Source organism: Phyllostomus discolor, chromosome 10, assembly GCF_004126475.2.
Source record: "Phyllostomus discolor isolate MPI-MPIP mPhyDis1 chromosome 10, mPhyDis1.pri.v3, whole genome shotgun sequence".
Lineage (NCBI taxonomy): Eukaryota > Metazoa > Chordata > Mammalia > Chiroptera > Phyllostomidae > Phyllostomus > Phyllostomus discolor.
In genome coordinates, this window is record NC_040912.2 from 29914221 (window position 1) to 29933267 (window position 19047).

A 19047-nucleotide genomic window follows, 5' to 3' on the forward strand; every position below is an offset into this window, starting at 1 on the left:
AGGTCCCCAGTGGGGGGGTACACAAGAGGCAACCACACACTGATGCTTCCTTCTTGCTCTCTTTCCCTTCCCCTTTCTCTAAAAATATATAAATAAAATCTTTAAAAAATAATAAAAAAAGGTCTGACTGTTAATTCCTAATCACCCTGGAAAACATCCTACCTTCTTGGTAGGATGATCTAGGCTGAACTAAAGTTAAAAATTAAGGGAAGCAACTATAAAATCCATGTAAAAAAGAATAAGCACTTCCTAATCAACTGAGAAACAAATGAGACTAATTAGCTCTTTATGTGCTGGCAGAACACGGCATTTAAACATCCAGACCAAGCTTCTCTCGTGTCTGTTCTCTTTAAGTGGCTGAACACGAAATGGCTACCTTCCGAGTTCACAGTCTAGTCCACACACAGACATCCTCTACCGCGCTGGTTATGGGTATCTGCAGGGGCTGAAGGACACTGAGTGGCAATCATCTCCTGATCATCTCCACGCTGGGTCACCCTTTGCCCACCACGTCAGCACCTCAGCTCCCAGGACACAGGCACCTTTCTCAGGAGACGCTTCAGGAATCAGTGAGCTACTGATGTGATAGGTCATGTCTGGTAATCCTGGACCAATGCCACATAAGCTTAAACGTCTTCTACTCTCTAGTCAGAAAGAACATGCAAAACATTCCTTATCAAACAGTTGGCATGGGAAATTGATTCTTATGTCATATACAGGGTGGGGCAAAAGCAGGTTTACAATTGTTTGTATGGAAAATAATATACAATAATTAAAAAACAACAATAAAGGATAAACTGTTTCACATACTTACAACTGTAAATCTACTTTTGCCAACCCTGGTATGTTGGCAGAAATCCTGACTCCAAAGCAAAGTGTGGAGGAACAGTACAGAGTTCTGAGGCCCAGACACTATTGCTGGCTAACTTCACATTATGACGTCTGTCATACAAAGCAGGTATTTAAGAAAGGCGAACAAATGACCCTATACTCACGCTTGACTAATAGTCAGTTCTTTCCGTGAGCCAGCTAAGACGGGTTTTGCTGTTCTAAGACAAAAGCTGAATTGAAAGAGAACAAAGCTCATATCAAAAATGTCCCATATTTTTTAATAAATCCCACAATCACTATTCTGCATGCTGTTCAGGCACTAAAAAGGTAATACTTTATGAAATCCCTTTTTACGACTGGTTTCAGGATATAAGATGACTAAAATGAGAACATGTAAAGAAAATTCCATTGTACTTTCATGGAATCTGCTTGCCGTGGAAAAGTATCAAACACAGTCTCACATAGGCTAGTCATGTTGGAGTATAGCATTTATTAAATTTTATCACTTATGATCACTGTATTACAGCCAAATGAAACCTGACAAATTTCCACATTTGAAAACACAGAAAATGTACTGATTTTTCAACTATTTGCTTACATGTACTTCTCAATTCTCATGCAGTGCTCATAATTAAAAGATACTGTACATTAACCCTCTAATATTATCATAATAATATTATTATTATTAAGGACCAACTCAGAGGGTAGAAAAATGTCAACATAAAATCATTCTCCAAAAACCGCCTATGCATATATTGTCACAGTTCCCTGCAATTGTATACTTCCAGACCATTCTTCAGTAAAATGTACAATAGTAATCATGTAACAATAGTTATAACAAGGCAATAGCATCTTTTCAGGAAAGGAACACAACAGATGAGACTCGAAGTGGAGGAGGAGAGACCAGAGCACGGAGAAGTCATTTCAGAACACCACACAGACTCCCGCGGTTCCCGCTTGCCAGCTGGGGGCACATGCACGAAGTGTTCTCAGCAGACAGCTGTCAGGAGGGCATGAAGAATTGGCTTTCACGTCATGTATGTTGAGAGAAGATCAGTGGCATCGAGGACAAAGAACTGTGTTCATTATCTCTTGGGTCTGTCTATATCATCTATAGCTGCTAGAAGTCTCTGTCTTGCTTTTTTATTAATATGGGATCCCAGGCAAACATTTACCAGATTGGTCAGCTGCTTCGTTGAATACTCCTGCTCAAAACAGAGGAAACCAAACTCAGTACACTGCAAGACATGCATCGGATCACCACAATGGAAGGACAGACAGAAGTTCAGTCTCAGCAGGTAACTGACGCAGCACTACAAACCAGGGACAAGCCATGGACATTACAGTGGTGACATGACAGACAAACTGCTCACTGAGCTATAGTAACAGGGAATAAGGATACTGGCGCACACATTTGCAACAGAAGGCTAGAATCTTTATCACATGGTAGATAATCTGACGTGCCTGTGCTTCTGGTTATGTTTAAGATCATACACTTCCTACTTATTTCTGTGACAGTCTTTGTTATTATCAATATACACTGGCATTTCAAATTTTCAAAATGCCACTGATTAAGTATTTTCTAATACTCCACATTTTGCAAACATTGTATATAAAAGACAAAAACCTCCACTCACAGAACCACTACTCTTCTCAGATACAGTAAATGAATAAGGTAACACAGATCCAAAAGCTACTGGTTTTTGAGCTCTCATATTTTCACTGGTAGCTAGTAAGTAAAATTAAGACCACAAGTACTTTCTATGTACAAATATATTTGGTTTCTGAATTTCAGATAATGAGTTGCTAGGATGAGAAAGAACAGGGACTCAACAGAACGTTTTGCATATTGATGTGGTTCAAGAGTTCAAACATGGAGAGGGGGTTACGGCAATCACCTAATAAGAAAAGTAGCCACTAAAGATAGTGCAATTTCAAAATGTAAGAAAGAGTTCATTGTAAAAACTCAGCAAACTACTCAGGTTGTGTACCTGACCTCCGAGAGCACCTGTCAACACCTGGGGAACACTCTTAGGTAACCAGTCAGCACCGAGCGAGTACAATTGTCATCCAGCACCGGACTAGACACTGTGGAACTGAAGTTCCCTTTAAGACAGGACAGTCCCCTTGCTGGGGAGTGGAAATTTTCACTGAATTACAAATATCAGTTAAAGCTCTTCCAAAATACCAAACTAAAAATTTTAGTCTACTCTACTTAAAGAGGAAAACATAAAAAGGGCATCATTCTTCCATCAAATAATGGATATCTAAGAGCTGCTGCTCTTGCTCCTCAGCTCCTTGAAACCTCTCCCCAAACTCCTTCCTAGTGCTAACCCCAAAGTAGTTTCAGCTTATTTTGCTAAATGGATCTTCACAACATTCAGCAGTCCATCTGCACCTGGCTTAGCATTCTGGTTCTCAGAGGTCAGGGGTCAGTGGCATTATGCTAAATGAAATAAGCCAGGTGGTGAAAGACAAATACCATATGATCTCACCTTTAAGTGGAAACTAATCAACAAAACAAATAAACAAGCAAAATATAACCAGAAGCTGAAATTAAGAACAATCTGACAGTAGCCAGAGGGGACGTGGGAGGGGATAATGGGAGGAGAGGGGGAAAATGTTTTCAGGAACAACTATAAAGGACATGTGTGTCCTTTATAGGACACCCCCCCCCACACACACACACAAAATGAAGTGAGGGTGGAATCAGGGGAGGGAGGTGGGGATGGCTGGAGGCAGGGAGTGATGCGGGGTAAATGCCGACAACTGTACTCGAACAACAATAAAATAATGAGTTAAAAAACAAAATAGCATGAACATTTCTGCTTTGCTCTGAGAGATCTGAAACTGACCTACAAGTGGGCACGTGTATTGTACAAAAGACTCAGGCTAATGGTCCAGGCTAATAATCATTCCATTTTTCTAAAATGTTGACACCAGAAAGGATGAGCCTAATGAAGTAAATATAAGTAATTCCTTTTGTCTGTACCCAGTCAAATAAAATAAAAATTTACATAGCCTTTACTGATGATGTTTATAGCATAAATAAATGTGAACTCTAGTTATTGAAGAAGATGTGGTAAAACTGTAACACCTTCCACACTTTCATTAAATTTGTGTTCACATATTGTCTATCCAGGCAAATGCTATTAACAATCATACAGAAAAGCTCACCATATTAGTGCTCTAGTGATATATGTTGATTTGAACTATCTCAAAACTTCAGCATCTTAAATAACACTTAATAAATTATATTTTTCTCTACTTATCTACAGGGTCCAGCAGAAGTAAGGCCTGCTTGAGTATGGTTGGTAGGGTAATAATATGGGTAGAATAATGTATAGTTTTAATTTGAACATTTCACCTACAATGTCATATGACGTGCTTGAGTGTGATATTGTTATGTTACAGACTTACATGCTTATGATTTTGTAATTTGTGCCGGACCATGTATTATATATATCCACACAAAAGAAAAAAATCTCATTGGCACTTGAGGCAAAATCTAATGGAGGATGAAGTTGCACTGAGCCATTTAATACTCATATACTCAATCATCACCACTACATGTCCGTGAGTTCAGGATGTCATTAACTCCTTCACTATGGAGGGCTGTAAGGAGGTTTAAGTTACAGCTTTGTGAATCACCTAAATGTTGCTGTATTCAATTTGTCCTGATGTTAACCAACTTTAGCTTTTTCCTACAATGGCTGCAGGATAAACATAGCTAACGTTCAGACTTGGGCTATCTTTCTAGATAATTACTGTTAACAGTTCATGAAGATCTTACAAGATTTCATTAGGCAAAGGGCACTACATGGACACTGTGTGAACAGGATAAAGACATGGCCTAAGAAGTTCATGCTAAACAAGCAAACGTTTCTTTATATTTCACCCTCATGACTTTGAATTACGTAAAACAGAACAAAGGAAAAGGAGAAAACTTAATTAACAGCCTTCCGGCTCTCACCCTGTGCTCTTTGATCCAGCGCTCCATGTCATTCTCGGTTAGGTAGTAGGCTTTAATATAGGTTTCCACAAATTCCTTATCAGGGATGGGTCTAATATCTGTTAGCTTTTCAAGTTTCATTAAAAACTGTTGAAAATCCAACTGCATCAAGGCACGACCCTCATTACTACACTTCTTGACATTGGCATATCTAAGATACACAATAATAAAAAAAAACATAAATGATGGAATGGTTAGAAAAAGAAATCTTTAGGTACTTAAACTTTTCTCTAATACAAAACTGGACAAATTCACCATTTTCAGGGGAAAATGCACATAAGCCTTGAATCAGGCCTTGTCACTCAATAGTCATTTCATCCATCTGGGCCTCAGTTTCCTGACCTGCAAAGCTAAGAGACTAAACAACTTCTAAGGTTCTTTGTTGTTCTCCATGCTCAGTTAACACAGTCACTTGCACCCTGGCTGAGTGACTTGGTTGGTTGGAGCACTGTCCCATGCACCAAAATGTTGTGGGCTCAATTCCAGTCAGGGCACATACCTACATGGTGGGTTGGATCCACAGGTTGGGGTGCATAGAGGAGGCAACCAATCTGATCTTTCTCTCTCACATCAATGCCCCCCACCATTTAAATCTATAAACATATCCTCAGGTGAGGATTAGAAAAGATAATAATAATATAATCACCTACAAGAAAGTTATACTGATATTCCAGTTAATATAGCTGCCAAGAATTACTTCTAAATCTAAGCTATAAATACTAAGTAATCTTAACTTCATAAAACTGCTCAACATTGTAACTACTCGATACAGAAAAAACAAATGAAGTAATTCTCCCATGAATATTCTTCAAACCTGAGAAATGTATGAGTATATAAGCACAGAAAGTGTACACATATACCTGACAATAAAACACTTAATATACTTATTTTGAGATCACACATTACTGAGAAATGGTGTGTTCTAAGGCTGAATAGTAGTAAGAGTGAATGCATTAATTCTCACATACATTTTATTACTCATCAGTGTCTCATTCTTTCAATCATACAAAACGCAAAGACTCCAACCCTAAGGAATGAGATACTTCCCCTAATGAAAGTTTCAAGACGACTAAACTTACACTATTTAAAGTGACCAAATGAATTTTTAAAAATAAAAGTGAAAAAATTAAGTGTTTATACAGAAATATAACATTTATTATTCACTTTTCTACTTTATTAAACAAATTTATTAAAAATGCTTTTCGCCCTGGCTCAGTTGGTTGGAGCATCATCCCATACACCAAAGGATTGTAGGTTTGATCCCCAATCAGGGACATACCCTAGGTTGCGGGTTCAATCCCCAGTCGGGGAGTGTACAGGATCAGTGTTTCAGTGTTTCTATCTCGCATCAAAGGTCTGTCTCTCTCTTTTCCTCTCTCTTAAAAAAAATCAATAAAAACATACCCTCAGGTGAGGATCTAAAAAATAGTAATAAAGTTTTTAAAAAACTTTCTAATCAGGATTGTTGACACAGAGCTATCTGTGACTTCTAGCACTGCTGGCTTCAAACCAGAGTGCCTGACTGCTGTCAGCTGGTCACTGTCACCTTCTCACTTCCTGATGCATTCTTTCTGTAACTGATAAAAACTGAGGAGAAATCAGATAAATAATGTGTGAAAATCCAATTGATTTGTAATTCCAGATCACTCTGAATGGGCTTTGACAAAGTAGTTCACTGTAAGGGATACTTCAAATGTGTTACTAACTCTCATTGGTGTTCTAGATGTTATGGGCAGAGGAAGCACAATCTCTGAGCCAGTAGAAAATTATTACTAACAGATCCTCAGAATCAATATATGAAACAGTTATACAGCTTACTATGGCATAATAAAGATATTATTAACAGCAGTATAGCGGCTTTGAGGACTGACTTTGCCATCATAAAATCAGGAGTTCATAAGCCTTCTCTGTATTTAAAGCCTGTAAACTTGTCAGGTAAATTATGCACTCTGTAAATTATGTAAATGTCCAACTACTATGCAGCACACCTGAAATGAACACAGTATTGACCATCAACTGCAACTGAAAAAAATAAAATAAAATGGGAATATTCTCAATAAATAATAAAAATGTAAAATTAAAATTTTTATTTAAAAACTAAATTTAAATTTTTTAATTAAAATTTAAAAACTTTAAATTAAAAATTTAAAATTAAAGTTTTGATTTAATTTTTAAATTAAAAATTAAAAATTTAATTACCTTTTTAATTGAAAATTAGTAATAAAAATAACTGTGAACTTGGACAAGTTATTTAACCTGTTCAAGCCTCAACTTTGAGGCCAGGTATCCTTGCTGATGTAACACAGAGAATAGCAACACTATCAAAGCGAGTTTTTGTTAGGGTTTCTTAATATAATCCTGTAAATCCAACTTGGTTCAGTAAATGACACAGTGCTCCATAAATGTCATGAGTAATCATCATAATGATAATTATATTATTAGATAATAACAGTGACTACTAGTTTAACTTTCGGAGAACCATTAGCTGCTGCACCCCTCACTCTCCAATGAGCTGGCTCTAGGTCACCAGCAAGAAAAGAAAGCGCGGAGAGAGGCAGCCCAGGAAGGCTAGCCGTATTCCAAAGTCTAACCTAAATTGTTATGGAATTATCTGCTATTTGTCGCTATCTCCACCTGACTCTCTCTACCCATTAGTGAGAACATGCCATGTTATTCATGTATTAGGATTTATCATCAAGGAATCAGATAACGCTTTCACAAAACACTTACCCCTCCACAATAGTTCTATTAGCCAGTCGTATACAATGTTCCCAAAGTATATTAGACACAGGCAAGGGTATCCGAACTCTCTTAGAAACTTCATTTAACCTCCTGTTAAACTGCTCAAATTCCTAAGAAGACAAAAGTCGTGGTTGTACATGAATATAATTATAATGCCACATTGCTTTCCATCTTAGTCGCCCCCCAAAAAAAAGATTTAAAAAGACTCAGAATCAAACCAAGCAAAAAGAGATAACGCCATATTTATTCAATTTGATGTGCTTTAAAGAACCTTCATATTGTTTAAATTATGCTGTAACACAGAGTAGGTACATATATTTAATCTCGAAGGAGCTGTCATCAACTGATTAATGATGCTGACAATGTTCAAATGTCTTTATGTCTCATATTTTTCTGTGACTGTCAGTTATGGATTAAAAGACCTGAATAATCTGTTTCTAAAATATCTTCAAGAGACCCAGTTTTAAAAAATGTTTTAATAAGCTTTCAATTCCAAGTGAACTATTTGTAATTTTTGGCTATCTATATTCCTTAGAGAGCAATCTAAGTTATTCTCTTTCCTACATATTTTTTCAAAGTAAATATTATATAGTAACTGATTTGAAAGTCATATAATAGCTGCAAATTTTTAGTAAAATGCACAAAATAAAAATATTTTCAATTACCTACAGAAAACTGAACATTTTTATTACTTTAGTAACTTTTATGATCATACTTTACTAAAAATAAAAATATATGTAACTAATTTAGACAATTCAAATTACATAAAAGCGGCAGGTAGTTCACCCCTCAATGAATGTGCTCATATTTCTGGTTTCCTAGGGCTATTAACATCTAAATACGATCATTTACAAAAGTAAATGCTGTTGATCCTTGCTTGACAATATATTTCAAAACTTCAGAAGGCTTAAGATGACCCTTTTTCCCTGCAGTGTCCTCACCACAGAAGGTACACAGCGCTTAGCAAGTCAAGCCTGATAGGTGCTCAAGTCTTCCAGTAGCACACAGTCAGGAAAAGTCTGATTTGACCATCTCCAGTCAAGCTACCACATAATTATTTTTGTGTTATCCTTTGCCACTTCCTAAATTACAATTTTTTGATTATTTATTTTGATAGTTAGTTGCTTTTAATTATTCATGAAAAAGAAGTGCATCTTCAATCCACTAAAGTTACTTTTGAAAATAAAAGTTAAACAAATAGGTGCTCTTCAGCTTCATTTCATGACTCTGGCCCAGCAGAGTATTTGCTGTTCTACGTACGTTTCACTAGGAAACTCTGCTTTGGGTGTTAAGAGCTTTCATTAATACTTCAAAGATAAAAGCATATGCTTACCATATAAAACGTCATTCTATTCACTGCTAAATACATGTGCAAGAATGCTTCTTGGTAAATGAATAATAAAACCATTTCATTATACTTAGGGTTCTTTTCTCAGATGCTCTTTCCTTGCCTCAGACGTCCACACAGCTCATTTCCTCACTTCCTTCAGGCCTCTCCTCAATCTCACATTACCAGAGTCCTTCTCTGAGCACAAGTAACCACCTGATATTTCTCCTCCACTCACACCCTGCTGCTCTCTACTCCTCTTCTGGTAATTTATTTTTGGGGAGCACGTAAGTTCCTTAATTCACGACTACATTGCCAGCACCTAGATCAGTGCTGGGACGTGCCAGGCAATCCATAAATACCTTGGGAGGCACAGATCTTCAAAAAGTGACTACAATTCTTTTCAGAAAAACTGATAAATGTAAATCATTAAATGCAAAGGTAATGTGATTTCTGGAGAAAAACAACTTAGCACAAGCAGGTGTACAGTATGGTCTCTTGCTAATGAACAGACACAACTGCAAAACTACCTTCTCGTCTTGACAGTCGTGGCAACTGAGATAACACAGTATAACACAGCACAGTCAGCCAAGACATGCCACTCAAACTCCAACCCAAAGTGGAAAATCAAACAAAACAAAAAAGCTACAAAGTGTTCTTGAGTCTAAAAGAACACAATTTGGAAAATAAGTATAGTCCAATACAGGGACTTTAATATTGTGATGGTAACAACGTGGTAATACTGTAACTACAACCTCACCACTTCAGAGCCACTGCAACTGTAGGAACAGTCAGTCCTTAGTAGCATGTCTTCAACCAAGATGTTTCCCAGAGTACTTGCCTTCAGTAGTGCATCCACATAGATGTTGTGCTGTGACATAATTTCCTTTACGTCCCATTTCACGTTTGCCATCAGGAGCAGCATCTGTTCGTAATCGATGGCTTTCCCAGCTACGATCCAGTAAATTGGTTTGCGTAGTTCACTGGCAGTTGAGACTGTCTGAAATAAATTTCACAGAAATAAAAAGGAATGTTTTCTAAAAGTATCAGATTTATGAAGAATATTTTGCTCCTATTTCTAGTATATATGGTACCTTAATATAAAACTATTCATTTGCAGATTTATATTATGAAAATATTTTAATTCAAGGGCAAAACTCTTACTCAAAATATAATTTTGAGACACTCAATAAACTTGAGGACCCAGACACCACAACTTTAAAGGAACCACAGATTTTCTTGGAGACTAGCAAATGCTTCTCAAATTGTTTCATTTCTCTCCATTTCGACCCCTACTCCCCCACCTCAGGGTTCCAACATCCTTGACTGTATTTCTGTAAGGGCCCTGAAGCCAGTCTCCAGGCCTCTAGGCCTGTCATCTAAAGCCCGTTCTTCACACTGCCTCCAAAGCACACCCTCCGAAACACACACCTGGCCACGCCACTCACCTGGTTCAAATCTTCCAGCACCTTCCCAGCACCCCTGGAATAAAGCCCCACTCCTGGCTGAGAGCACCGCTTATCCCTCCGCCAGCCCTCCACCCTGCTCTGATAATCTGGCTTGTTCTCAGCCGCTCAGTGCACCACTCAGTGCACCGTGCTCTCCCTCACCTGCTGCTCTTTGTAGAAGTTCTTCCCTTAATTTGAATACACTCCCCACTCAGCTGGCTGGCCAATTTAAACATCACTTCCTCCAGACAGGCCTTTCTAGACAGCCTGCTTCCAGCCACACCCCCTTTCCACATGCAGCCAAGGTTACATACCCTGCTACTGCTGCTTTTCCCTTTATACGTTAAATAAATTGGCTTTCTCTCTCACTGCACCAAAAGTCTCAGTATTTAATACAGGCATTCAGGTGTGAATAAACAAATATTCTACTCCAGCTCTCCTGGGACTGATCACCAGTTTAAAAAAGAAAACACCTAAATAACATGTGACAGTCTTATCTTGCCCACAGTGAAACAACACTCAAGACTGACCACCTCTGACCTGAGAGTAAAACTGCTGGAGGAAGGGCTTTTTGACTGCAGGCATCACAGCATCCAGGTGCGGCTGAAGGAACTCAAACTGTTCGGCCAAGAACACCCTGAAGGGAATAAATAACCCACCTTGTGAACAAAGCACAGGATTCAGAGCCTGCCAACATTTTTGTATAAGTAATCTTTAAGATCTCTAAGCAAAAGCTTAACAATTAAAATTATTTTCCACCTTAGTGAACTATCTCTTGACACGCTCATCTACACAAAAATTAAAGCTGAAGAAGTTACATGCTTCAACTGCATTAAGAACTGGAGGATTTATAAAGGTCAGGAAGCACTTGTGCTGATGGCAAGGGTCAACTATGTTTAACACTGAACTGACACTGTAACTACAGTTTCTCCAGAATCACAACTCAACAGTAAAATAGAATGTATATTATAATATGATTTTTTAAAGTTTTATTTAAAGCATGGATCATGTTGCTGAAGATTGAAACTTAAAAGACCGACTTCCTTCCTTCCTTCCTTCCTTCCTTCCTTCCTTCCTTCCTTCCTTCCTGTTATATAACTGAAAACCAACCATATAGTTTTAAAAATCCACTGGTAATCTATTTTAGGACCTACTTCTCAAAAACACATAAGCAATATTTACACGTGGAATCTGTACAGAGCTACAAGTCTAATTACGCAGTGCTTACTTTAATAACCTTTCTTAAATATCCAATGGCAGAGCAACCGTTTTTCACAACTTACAAGGACTCTGTGGCTACCACTCTTTCCGCCAGCCCGTACAAGGTATCCCCGGACGTCAAAACCACCAGGTGACTGAGGTGTGGGCTCGGTACTTTCTCCTTTCTCTCTTCTGCTGCGGTGAGCGTGGCCGTAGGATCCGCTGAAACTTCCTGAAAATACAACACATGAACATACACAGCCTGAAACAGCAAATCTAATGGCAATAAACCATGTGATTTTACCAAACTGGAGCTATAATTAACCTATGCTCAGGCATGCATTAATTACATTCGGCTCCTCTTTTTTTCCCCTCTTACACTTCCTAACTAGTGGAACTTTCCTTTCTATACAAAGTGAAAACGATCCAACTCTATCTGCTGCTGTCTGAGCATGACCTGAAGTGGACAACACCAGGAAACTTCATGACCTGAAAGATGTTTCACAGGGACCATAGTGAGATGCCCATCAAGAACTTGTAAATGAGGCAAAGGAGATTGCTTCTTGAGAACTAAGTTGGTAAATATCAAAACTATGGTGTGATTAACCATTTCACACCCAAACCAATCAAGGTGCCTTTGGTATAATCGCAAGGATGCAGGGTTAGAATGAAGTTATAAACTGCAACAGAACCAGCTGTATTGTGCCTGTCAGGGACAGATTATTGATGAGAAGGAAGATGGTTAATGGGAATAAGAGAAAGGGATGTCCCAAAAGCAGAGTGTGTTGAGCTTTAAAAGAGTCTCAAAGAAAATTAAAGCACAAAAATTAGACATATAAAAAAACCTAAAATGTAAATCTAGATTAGATTACTTTTTAAATCCATTACATAGTCACAAATCACTGACGATTTCCTTATAAATAAAAGAGACATCAAATGCATTGGACTCTGGAGTATAACTTAGATTTATAAGCTTAGCAAAATGAAAATAAAACATTATAAAACCTTTCAAGTTAGAAAATGGTTTTATTCTTCATTTCTATACCCTATCTTTCTAAAAGAATACTGTCTCTTTTCAATCTCTAATTATTCTTTAGTTGTTCGGGGCACAACCATGCTTTCTCTAGGGAGGATCAGGATAAGGGAACCATGAGAATTAATCAATGTTGCAGTTCCTTTATTTACTTCCTTCTACTAAAAAAGGAAAAACATCACCCCATCCCTAAAAAAAAAATCACAAAATCACATACTATTTGATACCAACTGCTTGCTAGTGATATGGAATTCTGGTGGATGTTACTTGTCTTCTTCCAGACTGGCCACCAGGTCTCACTATCTCCTCTACTAACTCTTGGGTAGAAGCTACCTCATCTCTCACTTACACACTGCAGCCAAAGTAATTCTCTTTTAAATATTTAAGTTGAATCATGTCAACTCTGCTTAAAGCTCTTCAATGGCTCCTGCCTTCCTTAGAGTAAAATCCAAAGGCTCTACACAATCTAGACTCTGGCTTCCTCTCTGGTTTCATCTACCACTATCATCACTATCATCTTGATGACTTCCTTCTAATTATACCAGCCTCTTTGCTGTTGCTGGAATAGGCCAATTATTGTCCCACCTCAGGGTCTTTGCGTGTTCCCTCAACTGAAACATTTTCCCCAAAACATCCCCTCCCTACTAGAAAGCAAAGTGCATATGGGTAGGGAGTTTTATCTTGTTCACCCTCCCCATCCAAGTTGCATCCCGAACTCTCAGAAACTGCCTAGCCTCACGTTCGATCAACAGGCACTAACTAAATGTTTGTAGAATAAATAAACCCTCATCCAGGTGGCTCACTTCCCTACTCTTCCTTCAGGGATCTACCTCAATGTCATCTTCTCAGAAAGGCCTTCTCTGATCACCTAAAGAAAATCACATGCTTCTCTCCTTTTTCTACCCTTCTTCCCTAGTTCTTCATAACTCTTGACACAATCTAAAATTAAATGAGATATTCATTTATTCTTCATCTGCCTCCTCCACTAGAGGGACCAATGGTGTTCCACAAAGTATTTAGGAATTCAGTACGAACAACAAATGAACGAGAAAACCAAAATTCACAGACACACAGCAGTATGGTGGTTACCAGAGGCAAGGGTGGGCAGATGGAGGGGTAGTCAAATATATAACGATGGAAGATCTGATTTCAGGTGGTAAACACACAAGGCAATATACAGACGATGTATCACAGAATTGTACACTTGAAACCTATGTAATTTTATTAAGCAATGCCATCCAATCAATTTAATTTAAAAAGAATAAAAGTGAAAGAGAAAAAAAATAACAAAGGTAGCTAGCTATCCAGCCCCAGCCATTGTGGCTCAGTTGGCTGGAGCATTGTCCCATAAACCAAAAGGTCACAGGGTTGATGCCCAGTCACAGCACATGCCTAGGTCGCAGGTTCAGCCCCAGGTGTGGCGCATATGACAGGTAAGCCACTGATGTTTCTCTCCCTCTCTAAAATCAATAAGGATGTCCTCAGGTGAGAATTAAAAAAAAAGATAGCTACCCAACTATTGTGCAACCTCTGAGTCCACTCATCACAGAGCTCTTTGCCTTCTATTTCCAACACCTCCCATACACTCTGTATTTTCTTAGTTTGGAGTTGTGAATATCTATCTCAGAGCAAGTCAAAGAATGGTAAGGAGAACTGAAACTCTGAAACAGGAAAAACTAATAAAGGAATTGGGAGAAGGCTAGGGCATATGGCTACTAGACTAGTCACAGTGGTCCCAGTGGGGTAAAAATAGGACTAACAGAAAACAGCCCCAGCAAGACAGATTTGGCTGCATCCTAACAAAGCGCAAGCAGTTGGACAGAGTGTAAGCAGGAAGGGTTGCTGTGGGTGGTTATGAGTTCCCAGTGGAAGGAGAAGTTCAATCAGAAGCTGACAGCTACTCAGTATATACGAATACTCTATCTATAGATTTAATGAGCACTGATAAACTTTCTTCTATGAAGCATTATACTCTACAAGTACAACAAAGTCTCCTTTCAAGCACTGAACACACACTCTTTTCAAATATTGTGTAACTGAACTAACAAAAACTGACATGAACTTTCTGCCAATACTGCACAATCTCACACTCAAAATAGCTCCAGGATAACCACAAATACCACATTATGATAACAGAGTTACTCTGAGTTTCATTCTTTTAAGATCAGGTATCACCATATAGACAACACATTTATAAAATTAAAAGCTTCTTTGAATTTAGATACTAACTGGTCAATCTGGGATAGAAGAGGGAGATGGAACTGGGAGGTGATGAAGGCAGAGAGAGGCCATCATGTGTAGCCTGAGGGGAGTGTAGTTTATGTGTGGGTGTGGCTGGACCAGCCAGAAGCACTGACCTCCCTCCCTCCTTGCCCACCTGCAAGTCAAACGTGCTGAGTCCCCTCTCTACTCGCACAGCTCTTTCACAACATCCTCCTTGCAGAGACCACTGGACTTGCTGCCCCCATTTCAAACAGTTTCCATTAGGATGCCTTCCTTTGTTCCCATTTAACACTGGTATTTAGGCACAAAAATCAGGGTAATTATCTGCTCAAAGGCTAAAATTCAATGTTTACATTTAGGGAAATAATGCTTGAAGAGAGCAAGAGTCGCACAAATGTCCAGCTTAACAGAAGTAAATGGTGTGTGCTTACTGCTCACTTAGATGGACCAGTGTTTTAGTTATTCCAGTAAAATCAGGGGAGGAAATATAACTTTTTGAAGACACTGAGAAAGAAAACCTTAATCAAACTTTATTCTCACAGTGAATATCATATTTTTTAGCCTTTCCTGCCACCAATTATCACTACTAGGAGAATTCATATTTATAAACTTTTACAGACCAATTTAAAATATATTTTAATATCAAAGATTTAAAGTTGGCCAAAGGTCTTAAGCAAACATTTAGCATCACCAAGTGGACAGTGAAAAGTCACATTTCTGGTGCCGTTATCACCTATACCTGCTTGTTTCCTACTCTTCCCCATCAGACCCTTTTTCTGAGGCTTCACTTGACGTGTCAAACAAATTTTCTTAGTTTCCTTGACTTCATATGATAAACGATTTTAGGTGGCATCTTTAAGAACATAATGATTCCATTTGCTTTTTATGGCTAGGCAAAACTTAGAAGGTAAATATGGAAAAATAAAATGACAAAACACACTGTTAAAATGTTGACTAACACATATAAGAAATAAAAGGAAAAATACTACTTCAAACTAGTTGTTCCAAATTGGTTAGGCAACATATTAACAGCAAATAAATGTACTCAATAACAAGAAATCAATCAACATTCTCTGCCAATCTTGATGCAAATTAACAAGGTGAAGAAAAATAGCTAGAATACACTAGCTTACCAAAACCTGACATCAGGGTCTAGTATATGACAAATATATTTTCTAAAATAATAAACCAATGTTTATCTGTATGAACAACAATTTAACATACAAAACATTGAAAACTAATGGAAAATTTCAGGACAACTTCTAATATATTGCTGTAGAGGCTTATGCTCCAAAGGAGTAAGGACCATGGAGCGGGTCAAAGGTCAGCACACCTCATAAACCAGAATCACTGCACAGCCTTTCTGATCCTAAGCGCTGTCTTTAAGAGATGGGAAGAATAAGTATATAAAGAAAAGATATCTTTAAGAGACAAGGTACCAAAGAGAAAAATAGACATATTTATTTGGAAATGGAGGTGTAGCTGGTTCTTACACACACATTTCTAAATCTAACTACTACACCACGGTATTCAGGAAGAAGTTTATCCAGCAAACACAGAACTGGTCCGACAGACACTACAGATACACTGTTACCAGCAGATGGGTGGCAGCTGGTCTCAAAGGGCCCCTGTGTGGTCCCATTATTTACCAGATCATGCTACTTCACTATACTTCAGATGGCAAAATCTGAGGCATTAAACCCACGCCGTAAGGGTCAAATCTGGACCCGTGGTTTGACCACCAACAAGCTAATAACCAGCAGAGATGACAGGGACATCAGAATGAATGACTCTAGGGATAAATTACAGCCCATCAATCTTGAGGCATTAGTGAGAAACAAGAAAAACTTTAGCAACAGAGGAAGATCCAGTGGTAAAGATTACACAAAGTATCAAACAAGGACAAACAAAATCAAAACATAGATAACTGCCAATGAGGATGAAAGCCAAAGGACTTTCGAGACAAAAAAAAGATGGCTGAGTCAAAGGACCTTTGGACTCTGAAAGTGAAGATCAGGATCAAATGGGTAAGGCCAAGGAAACAAGCCCTGTTAAGCCAGGAGACACAAAACTTGCAGATTGGAGATTTATTTATTTATACTACAAAAATTTACTGAAGAAATGCTGTGTGCCAAAATGCTATGAAAAAAATATATATATACACTTTCATATGTACGTATTTCTAAATATGTGCAAGGCAAAGAGATGCCCAAACCACAGGGGAGATGATGAGATGGATACAGGTCATTTTCTGTGCTCACCTGAGATATCACCATGTGCCTCTCACTTGATTCACCTCTCTGCTCAAAGATTACCGTCCTATCACTCAGCTTTGTTTTCTTCTTAGCACTTACAAGTATCTGACCCTATATTATATATTTGTTTATCTGTCTCTGTGCCCCAATAAAATACCAGTTGCAAGGAAACAGGAATTACCTCTTTTGTGCACTGATGAACTCCCAGCACCACAAAAATGCCTGACATATAACAATTACTTCAACGAGTATTTCTTAAAAGACTGAGTGATTGCATTGCTTTATAAAAACATCATAACAGAAGAATGCACATAATATTGAGCTTATAAGAAAAGAGGAAAATGACTGCTTGTTTAGATAAGTAAATGAACAAAGGAAAATTTGGGGAACCCTGAGGTTAATGTAGATGCAGAGAAACATAAAAACAACAAAAATCTCTGGCTACAGTAACCAACCACAAGAAAAAGAAATGTTCTTAAATGCTTATGTCAGCTTAAACACTACAGAGCATCAGCCCTGTTTTACGACCTTACCCTATCTTCTTAAAACACGCATTGCATCATGTGACACGGTCAAACACCCAGACTTCCCACAACACAGCCAACTAAACCCAGACTGGAATTTCAGAGCCACTAATAAAAAGTCCTCAACACTCTGCAGCACAGCTCTCCAGCATATACCAGTGCCCACCACGAAGACCTGCCAATCTCGGGGTCAGGCCTGCTCCCACCTCAAGGGCCCTGCTCAGCCTCTGAACCTCAATCTGGGTGCCCTTTCTTCTCTTTCCCACGAAGCCCATACCTGTTCACCAAAGTCTAGCACAAGTCTTACCTGCTTCTTTAGTCATTCTCTGACATGAAATTTGCACATACGCCTCTCCTCTCTTGAGCTTGTACTGGATACACTGCCAATATCACATTCTTCCATGTGTTCTCTCTCCAATCAGACTATAGGAAACCTCCACTTTACTTCCCCTGAGCGCTTGCTATGACACTAAGACTCTGGCACTCAGCATACATGTAGACATATGCTATTATGCAGTTGCTTAGATGGCTAATTTCTATTGTATATAAACCCAAAGAACTGATTCCAATTGCTTACTTACCATGTCAATAAGGCTCTCTTGTATTCTGTTTAGAGTTGTTCTTAGTCTACTACTACTAAGGCCTAGTCCCGTTGACTCCAGCTGAAAAAGAAAACAAAAGACGTGCTATCACTGTGGCGATAACCTTACGAATGCTGTACTTCTAACTAACCAGAATGAAGAATCTGAGGAGTTTTCCCTCGAGACACTTGGCCTTTAGAGGGTTTCCAAACTTCATTTAAAAATTCTAAAACATCAAGGAAAGAACTCAAACCTTAGTCCTCAAGGGAGCAAGAGAACTACTTATACATGTGCATTGAGAGGTCACACTAACATCTATTAATCTAATGAAGTATCAGGAGAGAGTTCACCAGAATTTCTTCCTACAAGTTATTACTCTTAGTTAAAAAAAACTTCAGATTTTAGATACTTAAAGACAGTACACTGTGTTACATTTATGTAGAAGCATAATAATGTAGTGTTGCTAATTTAACACTAATTAGAGACAGCCAATGAAGGAGAGAATCCTAGACGCAGCAAGAGATAAGGGGACAGTCACCTACAAAGGAGTTCCCATCAGACTGTCAGCTGATTTCTCAAAAGAGACCTTACAGGCAAGAAGGGGCTGGAAAGAAGTATTCAAAGTCATGAAAGACAAGGACCTATATCCCAGATTGCTCTATCCAGCAAAGCTCTCATTTAGAATGGAAGGGCAGATAAAGTGCTTCCCAGATAAGGTCAAGTTCAAGGAGTTCATCATCACCAAGCCCTTATTTTATGATATGCTAAAGGGACTTATCTAAGAAAAGAAGATACAGAAAAAATATGTTTAGTAAAAGGACAGCAAACTCACAATTATTAACAACGATACCTAAAGCAAAACCAAAAGAAA

The 19047-nt window shown here is 38.3% G+C and overlaps 1 protein-coding gene across 1 annotated transcript in view; it reads right to left on the bottom strand.

Moving 5' to 3' along the window:
* Positions 1 to 1301: 1301 nt before the first annotated feature.
* The window catches only part of VPS50 (VPS50 subunit of EARP/GARPII complex), a 118642-nt gene continuing 100896 nt past the window's right edge, over positions 1302 to 19047 (bottom strand). The window contains exons 22-28 of the mRNA XM_028525596.2: positions 18177 to 18257; positions 11644 to 11792; positions 10901 to 10997; positions 9754 to 9912; positions 7574 to 7695; positions 4805 to 4994; positions 1302 to 2036 (exon numbers count right to left, since the gene is read on the bottom strand). Coding sequence (XP_028381397.1) covers positions 1917 to 2036; positions 4805 to 4994; positions 7574 to 7695; positions 9754 to 9912; positions 10901 to 10997; positions 11644 to 11792; positions 18177 to 18257 — 918 coding nt within the window. The 3' untranslated portion in view covers positions 1302 to 1916. The remainder of the gene's footprint in view (positions 2037 to 4804; positions 4995 to 7573; positions 7696 to 9753; positions 9913 to 10900; positions 10998 to 11643; positions 11793 to 18176; positions 18258 to 19047) is intronic.